This window comes from Protopterus annectens, chromosome 1.part0, assembly GCF_019279795.1.
Source record: "Protopterus annectens isolate FY-2018-M chromosome 1.part0, PAN1.0, whole genome shotgun sequence".
Taxonomy (NCBI): Eukaryota; Metazoa; Chordata; order Ceratodontiformes; family Protopteridae; genus Protopterus; species Protopterus annectens.
In genome coordinates this window covers 1,869,683,359-1,869,695,793 of record NC_056725.1, presented here as the reverse complement: position 1 = coordinate 1,869,695,793, position 12,435 = coordinate 1,869,683,359, and the positions used below count along the sequence as shown (strand labels likewise).

The following is a 12,435-nucleotide window of genomic DNA, read 5'->3' as shown; positions in this document are numbered from 1 at the left end:
TCAAGGTATGCAATTACTGTCTGAAATCTGACACACAACCAATAAGAAATCCTATGTACGAAACAGAGGTGTGATTCTCCAAGGCTTCTTGTCCCACATAATATTTTCGGAGTTCCTCAATTTATAGTAAAGTATGAAGTGCAAGAATTGGGTACAGTGGACTATTGAGGCTAAGCAGTAATTATCTACAGGCAGAAGACAAAAAGACCAGCAAAAAAACAAGAAGTGAGCCACATGTTGTGTTACCTGGAGACTGCATTTGCCTGTGCTTCTGAGAGGCCCAGCTCTGATGCTGAAACACCTCTGTCTTTCACAAGGTCACTTATGATATCTGCAACATCACTTAGTCCACTAAGGTGAAGGTCATCACCTACAAAGCTGAAATACAAACACACACACACAACTACAGTTAGATTACACTTATAATTATGTTTTTAGTGCAGAAAAGAACTGTTGTTTAAGTACATCCATAATAAAGGATAAACGTAGTTTTTTTTTTGCAGACAGTTATAATGATACTGTTACGCAATATTTCTTGTTTTGACTGCATTTACAAATGCAGGTGGATAAGATGGCAAGTCCTCTGTTACGGAGTTGCCATTTTAAGATATTTATAAAAACAGATGACTACATTTATCTTCTCACTTCTGATGACCAATTTATTTATGACTACGGTGTTCTTTTCATGTATGTTTCTAAAATCACTTTACCTATAAAACAGTTTGAACCAATACAGTTGAAAGTACAGTTGGCAATAATAAATACATATAAACTAATAATCATACTAATAAACAACTGGGTTGATTTGTAAACTTTCCTTTTGCTTTTTCAGGTGGATTACAGTGGCAGCAGACTAAACAAAGCTAACAAAGCTTATGTTTCCTCTGCCACAGATTTTTAGCTAATCCTGGAGAATCCCCAAGCAAGCCAAGATTCATTATTCATCCAGAAAGTCATGGATATACCACAAGGACTCTTTCCCAGTGGGCTGCATCTGGAACATCTCTAACAAAAGTCATCCAGGTGGCTTTCTTATAAAGCAGTCCAGCCACATCAGTTGATTTCAAATATGAAGGAGAATTGGCTTGAATCTGAGGTTCTTTCAAGCCAAACAACTTCTCACCCTGTCACAAACAGCAAGCCCAGTGACCTAGTGGAAATAAGAAGTTATGTACCTACCATAACGTTCCATGTTAGTTGTCTTCTTCTCGCCTTCTTTCTTGCTGGATGGGTTCGGAGCCGATCCTCGGCTCCGACTCGGCCAATACTAAAGCTCGAGAGCCAATTCCACCGGCTCGAGGCTCCCCTATATCCCACAATGCTAGGCGGTAACTACTCAGATCTCGTTTGATAGCTATACCAAGCAACCCTAGGCTCCATAGAATGGAGAAGGGAAACCCACCTCAAAACAACCTGCGTGAAAGGTATCGCAGACCTAAGAAAGGAGAAAAGGAGGTGGAAGAACGTGTGGGAATGACGACTTCCAGAGGAAGAACACAAACTGAATTCCTATCGGTCTGTCCAGGCTTGGGGGAAGGAGGGTGGGACGCAAGAAAGAAGGTGAGAAGAAGACAACTAACATGGAACTTTATGGTAGGTACATAACTTCTTAATGTTAAGTTGTCTATCTCGCCTTCATTCTTGCTGGATGGGACCGCGTCCCTAGCACCTTATCCCGGGTGGCCTATCTGAACAGACTCTTGAGAACAGTGGAACCAAAGTTGGCACGGCTTCTGGAAACCATGTCCAATTTGTAATGTGAAATGAAGGTATGAGGAGAAGCCCAGGTGGCTGCTGCACAAATGGAATCTATTGGCAGCCTATCCTGAAAAGCTATGGATGTAGCTAATGCCCTAGTTGAATGAGCTCTAGGTCTTGAGGGTAGTTTTTGATGTCTGATCTCATAGATGAAGGTAATTGTAGACGTGAGCCATCTAGAGAGGGATACTTTAGTAACAGGAAGGCCCAATTTCCCTTCCGCATACGACAGAAACAATTGATCAGATTTCCTGAATTGTTTAGTCCTGTCTAAGTAATATCTAAGTTGGCGATGAACATCCAAAAAATGTAGCTTTTGTTCTGACCTGTTTGAATAGTTAGGGAAAAAGACAGGGAGATCAATAATTTGGTTTAGGTTCACTTGAGAGGAAACTTTAGGTAAAAAGGATGGATTAGTACGGAGGGATACCCTATCTTTGTGAAACACTAAGTAAGGAGGACAACTGCACAGAGCATGGAGTTCAGATACCCTTCTCGCTGAAGTTATAGCTACCAGTAAAAGTGTCTTCCAAGAAAGCAACTTCAGAGAACATGAAGCCGCCGGTTCGAAGGGGGGAAGGATTAAGGATGCCAGAACCAAGTTCAAATCCCATTGAGGCAGGGGATCTTTGATTGGAGGTTTGAGAAGAAATACGCCCCTTAAAAAGGCTTTACAGAGTTTGTGAGCCATGATGCTAGACTCCGAGACACCAACATGAAAATTAGATATGGCAGCCAATTGAACTCTAATGGTAGTTGCAGATGATCCTAAATGAAAGAGTTCTGCTAGAAAGTCTAGAATAGACCGGATAGATGCAGTAAAGGGATCTATGTTTTTTGATGTTTCCCAAAAAGAGAAGCGTTTCCATTTGCTACTATAAATCTTCCGGGTAGAAGATTTATGAGAGGCTATCAAGATATCTCGGACCGAGCGAGATATTGAGGGAAGCCTGGCTAAGGTTGGAATCGGAGAAACCACGCTATGAGATTTAGAGAAAGCAGAGATTGGTGCAGCTGACCCGATTGGTGGGTTAACAGATCCGGTACTGGGTCCAGATGTCAAGGCTGCTCCAAAAAGTAACGATGAAGAAACAGAAACCATATCTGTCGAGGCCAGTAAGAGGCAATGAGGATCATTGTCACTCTCAAAGCGATGGCTTTCTGAATTAGTTGAGACATCAGTGGAAAGGGGGGAAAGGCATATAGAAGTCCCCGGGGCCAATCGTGGACTAGAGCGTCTCTGGTGGGATGGCCTGGTAACGGGAAGAGAGTGAAGAAGTCATGACACTTGCTGTTTTGGGGAGTAGCAAAAAGATCGCAGCAAGGCTGGCCCCATCTTAGGAATACTTCTTCTAGAACTGATTTCTTTAGAGACCACTCGTGGGGCATGAAAATTGCCCTGCTCAACTTGTCTGCAATAACGTTGGATTTCCCGGGAATGTGTGTTGCTATCAGAAAACACTGAGAAGAGATCGCCCATTGCCAAGGTCTGAGTGCCTCTCGACATAAAGGGTATGATCTGGTTCCGCCTTGTTTGTTAATGTACCACACTACGGACATGTTGTCCATCTGAATTGCAATAGTCCCAGTGGGAAGACAGTCATGAAGGGCTTCCAACGCTAAAAGCACTGCTCTCATCTCTAAGACATTTATGTGCAAGTGGCACTCGAAAGGTTGCCACGTGCCTTGGACTGTCCTGCCCTGATAATGCCCCACCCCCCACCCGATCAGGGAGGCGTCTGTTGTCAACCAGGCGACTGGGGGGGGGGGAGTGAAGGGTCTTCCTCGGAGAACTTGAGGTGATGTGATCCACCAAGACAGTTGATTCTTGCATGATTGAGTTATCAATATGGTATGGGACATCGGGAGCTGTTGAAAGGACCATTGAGTAAACAGCATCCATTGGAGGATCCTCATGTGGAAGCAAGCTAAGGGGAGAAGGGGAATAGCTGCTGCCATGAGTCCTAACACCTTCAAAGTTAGTCTGGCTTTGACTTTGTTCCATTGTAAGAGAAGGGAAACTTGTTTTCGAATGTCTGACACTCTCTGCTCTGTGAGTCTGGCTGAAAGATTGAGTGCGTCTAAGGTGCGCCTATAAAGGTAATAGATTGACAAGGCGACAAGGCAGATTTTTCGAAATTTATTGAAATGCCTAGAGCTTGGCAAGATTGGATGGTGAAGTCCCTGGATAAAAGAAGCTGATGTCTGGGGGTGGCGGTAAGGAGCCAGTCGTCTAAATATGGAAACACCTGGAATCCTTGACATCTCAAGTGAGCCGCGACCACTGCCATGCATTTGGTAAACACACGGGGGGGCTGTAGTGAGACCAAAGGGCAGGGCCCTGAACTGGTAGTGACTGGCTCCCAGCCTGAAGTGGAGATATCTCCTGGAGTGTCTGTTCATCTTGATGTGGTAGTACGCGTCCTGAAGATCTATCGAGCACATCCAACTGTCCTGACCCAAGAAGGGTAGAATGGACTGTAGCGTGACCATCCGGAATTTTGTTTTCCTGACATACTTGTTTAAGTAGCTGAGATCCAGTATGGGTCTCCAGTCCCCTGTTTTCTTTGGTACCAAAAAGAATTTGGAGTAGATTCCGGATCCTTGCTGGTCTGCTGGGACTGATTGGATAGCTCTTTTTGATAGCAGCTTTGAAATTTCTAATGCTGCTTGTTCCCTTAGACTGGGTGGAACTTCTGGAAGGGATCCTTTGGGTTGAGATGGGATGTGAATAAAGGGAATTTTGTAACCCTCGGATATGATCGACTGTACCCATTTGTCTTGAGTAAGGGAAAGCCAGGCTTTTGGGTACAGGGATAACCCCAACTGCCTCCGAAGATGGACAGCCGGGAAGCCCCTCAGGGATGCTGAAAGGGTTTATCAGAGAACATTTCTCTGCTACCCTGGTTTTGCGGACCTCCTCTGCCTCTAGGGCGGCGTCTATTATTATTCCCCCCTCTGCCTCTAGAGGGGAATCGACCTTGTGCGTCAGATGAGACTCCCTGGGATTGTTTACGGAACCACATCTTTCCTCTCCTCTGACCTTTGGGATAGGGTCTAGAAGGGGTAGAAAAACGGACTCCTATGGGAGAGAGAGTCTTACCTTCTACCTCACACCTGGTCAATGTATCCTTCACCTGTGGACCAAACAAGGATGATCCATCAAAGGGAGAATTGGTGAAGGACACCTTGAAAGGGTCCGCAAAGTTGCACAGCCGCATCCAGGCGTGACTTCGTAAGGCAACACCTGTGCCTGCAGCTCTACTCGCCCCATCCGCAGCATATGAGAGAAGCCGCATTGGAGGAGTTAACGATGGAATTCAGGGTTGCCAACTGGGAGTTCATTCTGTCTTGGAACCCCTCAGCTGTAGGATCCTTTATCACTTCACCCATATCCTTGAGTAAATCTTTCTGGAGACGAGTGAAGTGGCATAAGTAGTTCAGCGACCGCATTGAAAAGGTCGCTGATGAGATCATCCGCTTACCGTACCTGTCCATGGTCCTAGATTCCTTATTAGGAGGATGGACAGGAACCGAAGGATCGGATAACTCCTTCTTAGTGGCCGCAGCCACCACCATGGCATCAACGGGGACACCTTTGGATAAAAAATCTTTATCTCTAGGGGCAGTAATAAATTTAGATGGCCTCCTCGGGGTGGGTTCCACTGAATCAGGAGCCATCCAGGCCTTCCTTGCCACCACTTCCATAAGGGGGTCAAAGGGAGGGGACACCCAGGAGGTAGAAGGGCGAGAGCCAAATGCCTCAAGATACACTGACTCATCCTCCGAATGGTTAAGGGCTGGCCAGTTCCCCCTCTGTTTCAGAATCTCAAGGATGTCAGCAAAGGAGACATCCTCAGAGGGGGATCGAGGGGAACCTTCAGATTCCTCTAAGTCAGTGTCAGAGGTGATAGACTCAGGGGAGTCAATGTGCTTCTTCTTGCACTGCCTCTTCCTAGGGGGATCTCCTACCAGGTCAGGAGAGGCATCGGAAGAGGAGGAAATTCCAAACGGGGAAACTTGAGGAGTTGGCTCTCTGCGGTCTAATGCAAGGGGGTGGGTAGAAATCACCGCAGGCACTGTAGATGGAGGGGCTGACGGAGCCGACTGTGGGGCAGACCCTGGTTCTAGCACGCTCCGCATGACCTCGAAGGCACCCCTATCAGGCAAGGCCGGAGGTCCCCGCTCCGAAGAGACAAGGACCCCCCCCCCCGGCACCGACAGGGATGGCTCCGAAGCCGATGTCGGAGCTGAACTCACCAGCGCTGAAGCCCCGAGAGGGAGAGCGGGGTCGGACAAGGGTCTGATGCCACTTGCCCCTCGGAGCCGACGAGGGAAGCTCGGTGCCGAGATCCCTCCAAGGAGGAGATTGGAGCAGACGACGGAGCCGAAAGGGAAGGTATTGGATCTGACGCACTGACAGTCATGGCTCCGACAAGCCCTGGCTCCGAACTCAAAGGAGTCGGAGGAGGAATATATTGGGGAACGGAAATAGCCACTGACTGCTGAGTCGGGCTATGCAGCATTTGGGCCAGTGCCTCAGACTTGAGAAGTCTACTCACTACCCTTTGCAAATCGTAGTCAGATAGCCTGGAAGACCGTGAGGAATGTGTTCTATGGCTCCGTTCAGAAAAAAGAGGGGATAATGGCGCCGAGTGCATGGAGCCGATAGAGGGGGATCTAGATCTCTTCCTAGAATGTTGCTCCGATAAGAGTATCGGAGCCAACGGAGTTTTATCAACCTCGGCTCCAGCCGGAGCCAAGGTAACAGTATGAGGCTTGGAAACATCGTCTCCGGCCGGAGCCGATGTCAAAGCAGACTTTACATTTCCAGAAGTCGACTCAGAAACCGGAGCCGACTGTTTGGAAGTTTTAGAAGGCTTCCCCGACACAGACTGAGTCGGGGGGCCTTCAGGCTTTAATAAGCCATGCAAGATTAATTTATTCTTACGTTCCTGCAGGACTCTAGGGCTAAAACCATGGCAAACAGCACAAGAGTCCTGCAGGTGCAAAGGTCCCAGGCAATACACACAAGAAGTGTGACCGTCTGTCAGAGACATTTTCTGACAGCACGAGTCAAACTTCTTGAAGCCTGAGACCTTAGATTCCTTAGACATAATAAAGGGTCCAAGAAAAACACACACACACACACAGGCCTTAATTAAAAATAAAATACCAGTCACACAAGGGGACTAGAAGGGGCCTAAGACCTAAAACTAAAGGGAAATAAAGAAGGAATTAAGGGCAACAAAGTTGTCGAACCAGGAAAAGGGGTATTTAAAACTAAAGGTTTTAGTGAAAAAAGAGTACTAGGGGTTTAAGATTGAAAATTTTAGAATTAAATCTTTGACTAACCTGCCAGAGCAGGTAGAAAAGCACCTCATCAGCTAAGCGGCAAACGAGATCTAAGTAGTTACCGCCTAGCATTGTGGGATATAGGGGAGCCTCGAGCCGGTGGAATTAGCTCTCGAGCTTTAGTATTGGCCGAGTCGGAGCTGAGGATCGGCTCTGAACCCATCCAGCAAGAATGAAGGCGAGATAGACAACTTAACATCATCTCATTTTCAGTGCTTGCACCCATGACCTTATTCCTTCACCCATTATCCATATCCTGTAATCATAAGTGAGAAAATGGAACATGCTTATTGGAAAACTGAGAGCACTGCTCGGGTTTCATCATCACAGTTTAGTTCAGTAGCCACAACACTGCTGTGTGAAAAAAATTAAGAAACAGGAAAGAAAGTACTTGTGATTCCTGCTGCACTTACCCTTACCATTCTTCTAAATATACTAAACGTGGAAATTCTCTAGGCAAAATTATTCACCTGGGTCTAAAAATTAGTCCAGTACTAGGCGATGGAGCATTTCTCTCAAGGCAGCAGGGATTACTGACAAAAAAGAGAAAACAATGCAATGTGCTCTATAGGCTATCTTCATACAAACATCAGGGAACTATGCTACAGTAAAATACTGACATGAAGTTCAGCCAAAAAGAATACTGAAGAATTAAATTATTCTACCAAAACAGAACACTGTTTCTTCACATATCTTCTCAAAGCTTCAGCAAAACATTTACAGACATAATAGAAGATACAAACTGCTACTAATGCCAATCATCTATGCTTATGCATGTATTTTGCTACTTATTCCTGTACTTATGCTCTCCATTTCAAATTTTGTGAAACTCAGCTAAGGCAAGCAACATTTTAGGCAAATAATTTCTTAGTATTTTCTCTGTGTTTAAGTTTAATTAAATGAAGTAGTCACCTTAAATACTAAAGAAAAAAAAATCAAACAATCACTGATAACTTATCTTCTGGAATCCATATAAAGTTCAGCACTCCAGAATATAGCTTAAGTATCAGTTTCAGGACAACCATTGAGCAATACAAACCAACATTTACTTCAAAACCCTCCATGGAGATGTAATCCAATATACAGACACAGTTACTGCAGTCAAGCCTACGGGGAACAATTAAAACACTCAAACCACTTTAGATGCTATAAAAAACACATTCATTAGTAATAACTTGAGTGTAGTATCTTCTTTTGTTACCCAATGCAATAGGAGTGCTGACACAAGTCTGAATGCAAAAACATTTGATTTATTTTCATAGAATAAAATTTCTACCCTGATTACAGAGAATCTGATACACTGGCAAAATATTGTACAAAGACTGTTGAAATAAGTGACTAAACGGTCAAATATACATTATATCCAGAAGTATAGGGACAAAAGAAATATTATCTCAGCTGTAGAAGATCAGATATGCCTATCTATTGAAACAAGTGAAATTGTGATAAAGGCAAATAATAAAAAAGTGGTAGGAGTTTGGAATGGTTGTATCACAGTCGGATGAAGAAACTCACAGCATGAATGATGCTGAGGGAAATGTGAAAACAGTTAATAATAAAAATATGGGTAATACAACCTATGACAGACAAAATGTTAACATACACAGGAAATTAAAAAGAAGAGCTTTACCGGGTCAGTTATTCACTAACACAAGGAAGGAATGTGATGACACTGGCATACTCCCCTGTTCTGAAAGTCCTTCAATGAAAGAAAGGGATTTTTTGTTAACAGGTGATTCTATTATTAATAAAAAAAACTAATAAATTGTGTGTAATGGATAAGGTTAGAATAACTGCTTCTTCATTTCCTGGGTTAAGGTTAACTGATTTTTCTGACTTATTACCAAGATTTTTTAAGACAAAACTTAAGTATAATATAATACTATTTCGGGGGGGGGGGGAGCAAATTTATTTTGTACACCAGGAAATCATATGGACAATGTGTTTTGGGAATAATTGAAATGATGGAAGTTTCTTCTATTGATTTTACCATCTGTAAGATCATTCTCTCACCCAGATGGTCAGATTATCAATGGGCTAAGAAACACACGAGACAATTGGGCTTGAGATACAATATTGAAACTACCAAATTGTGGGAAGAATTTATTTTTGATGACTTAATGACTGCTAAGGAAACACTGCATCTTAGTCATTTTGGGGCTAATGTACTTTCAGTCACGATTCCTGACTATATACGCTGTTTTAAGGGGGATCTAAAAAAGATAATATCCCCAAAGACAATTACAGAAAACTTGATCAAACTGTAAAACATTTATTTTGTAATTCACATAGTTTGGTATCTAAAGGCGACTAAAGAGTTATTACATTAGTTGAAAAACTATAAGATAATAGTTATCACTGAAAACTGGAATTCTTACAGTTTAGAAATTCCACATTAAAATAAACATGAGTGCTTGAGAAAAAAAATCAAAGGAGTGGAGGAGTCACATTTTGCATACATCATTCCATCCCTTCATGTTTAATAGAGACTAATCACGATCTGGAAGGTATTTCACTTAGATTAATAAATTTTACTCCCAGAAGACAGATTATGATTATGTTTTATCATACATTTAATATGGATTCTTTGAGACACTGGAATTATTTTTTCAAGTTGAATTAATTTATGGATACTACTACCCAATTTTTAAAAAAATTTAATTAAAAGTTATACACTCACCATAAGTAGGCATCTGTGTTATCCATTTTCATTCTTACTCGACAAATGGGTTCAGATCTGATCTTCAGATCCAACTTGGTTACATACTCCAGATTTTGAATCGGACTCTTGAGCTCCTCCCTCTACCCATGATGCCCGTGTCCATCCTCAATACCACAGACTGAGTTTGTTGCCATAAAGTCCCTATAAGTAGGCAGATTAGGGACAGCTGACAGAACAGCCCTCAAACCTGCAACTAAAAGTTCCAATAAACAATCCCATGGGTTCCTCCAGACAATTTAAGGATGGGGGATGGATGGGAGGGTAGCTGAGGAAGAATGAAAATAGACAACACAGATGACTAGTTATGGTGAGTACATACCTTTTTAAAAATGCTGTAAAGAAATGTTATAATTATGATCTTACTGATTATGATTCTACAATATAAATTTTATGGTATACCTGAAACTGGGATGCCTTCAGCTGTCACACAAGATCAAGTCCTAAAGGTGCTATCAAAAGCTAAAAATACTGCACTGATGGACTCTGACAACATCCCTGGAAGCATCTTAAATAGCCTGAAGCACAATTTAGCCACACCCTAACAACAATGTTCAATCTCAGCCTTCATACAGGTTTTGTACCAAGGGAATGGAGAACAACTACAGTCATTCCCATACAAAAGGGAGGACTTTTCATAGTCCCAGGCAATTACAGACCCAGAAGTCTGACCAGTCTCATATGCATAGCCACGGAAAGACTGATCATGGAACTAATCAATCAGGACATAAAGAACCTCCAAAACATTGGACCCATCTCAGCTCACATTCTCCAAGGGAAAGTCATGCTTACTGAACCTGGGGAACTTTTTTTTGAAAAGGTCAACAAAGCAATGGATGAAGGCAAAATGGTATGCACTGCATACCTTAACCCAGCCAAAGCTTCTGACACAATTTCCCACTCAGGTATAGTAGAAAAGATAAACAAACTGGAAATAAACCCCTCTGTCACCTGCTGGATTGCCAACTGGCTCACAGATAGGACACAAGAAATCAAAATAGGGGAAGTTACCGCCACAAAGAGACCGGTCACCAGTGGAGTCCCCCATGGTTCTTTGCTGGGACCCCACTCCTCTTGTTTGCCACCTACTTTTCTGAAGTAAAAGTCAATACCAAAGGGTAGTAGCTAAGTTTGAAGATGACTGCAAGCTAGTAGCAGTCACTGAAACCCCAAATGACTTAGCCATCCTGCAGGAAGGCTTGTTCTAAACAAATAACTGGTGCCAACATTTTGGAGTGAAATTGAATGCCAAAATATGTATTCTTTGGGAAGTCATCAACTCTAGGGAACTACCACACTGGTAATATGCCCCTAACAGTTTGACCCAGTTGTTAGGGATTTGGCAACTTACATGGACAGTAACTTAACATTTGACCAACATATGTCTATTGTTGTAAGAAAGTCCTTCTATATTGCACAGCTTATAAATAAACAGATTGTGCCTAGATCTAGGGATGTCATTGTCCCCCTTTACTCAGCCCTCATTAGGCCAATCTGTGAATATAATGCCCCTTTGGTATGCATCTGTCCAGACATCAGCAACAACTAGAACACCTACAGAGATATCTTACTAAAAGGATACAAGACTTAAACAACATATCTTACATGGACTGATTCAAGGCCCTATCAATATACTCAGCATCCGACAGACTGGAAAAAGGTGACTTGTATCTGGCAAACAAGGCATCCTTCAAATGAGTATTGATTGACTGCACATCAGCAAGTCCAACAGCATCAGAAATAATTAGTCTAGCTGCTCTGAAACACTCTGTCCATGCACATTAAACAAAAGTTCATTCCTGTCCATATTCAAGTGTAACTTGGATCTATGGATGGGAAACAGAAAATTTATCCCAGGGATTTCCCTGTACTACTAATGGTCATGGGTAGCTCCTGAATTCTTCATCTCATGAATGGTTCCCCGCAAATGATCTATGGTATGATCCAAGTGATTCTCATTAGGGGTAATATACAAGTATCAACCATGGGATGGGTAAGACCAATCACTAGGCAAATGCAATAGGTTAATACGTTCATAAAAAATACAATTGGCTAGGTTTAAAATCGCCACAAAATCAGCTAGCCTAGTACTTAACTATGAACCTATTAAGAGCAAACTTATCTTTAATAAACTGGAGTGAATCATCTTATTTATCAAATTGAGGTCATGAAAATTTACACACCATTTTGATTTATGGTAATGGAAAACTAATCTTTGTAAAATGAGAAATAGTGTCAACAAACTACCTCATTTGTGAAATTCAAAATTAAGAAAATTATACAAGAAAAAGAAAAGATTATTAAGGACAGCCAAAATATTTCCAAGGCTTAATAAATGTGGAAAGGATCTAAAACGTATTATTAAATTAAAGAAGATTAGATTTCAGAACACATTAACAGATAACAGCAGTCCTAAATCATTTTAAATATATACATTAATTTAAGAATAAGGTTCAACAAATTAACGTAACAGAACAAGGTACATGGACATTTAATCGAAAATCCTAGCTTAAAAGTTAGATTTTACTGGAAACTGTTTAGAATTTGTTCAGAAGGCTGAACTACATTTCCTGTTTCAGACAAATAAGCCTTATGAATGTTGT

General features: G+C 42.3%; 1 protein-coding gene across 1 annotated transcript in view; it reads right to left on the bottom strand.

Moving 5' to 3' along the window:
* CPLANE1 (ciliogenesis and planar polarity effector 1) overlaps positions 1-12,435 on the bottom strand; it is a 4,248,669-nt gene that overhangs the window by 189,442 nt on the left and 4,046,792 nt on the right. Inside the window, exon 46 of the mRNA XM_044076333.1 lies at positions 247-378. Within this exon, the coding sequence (XP_043932268.1) occupies positions 247-378 (132 nt within the window). The remainder of the gene's footprint in view (positions 1-246; positions 379-12,435) is intronic.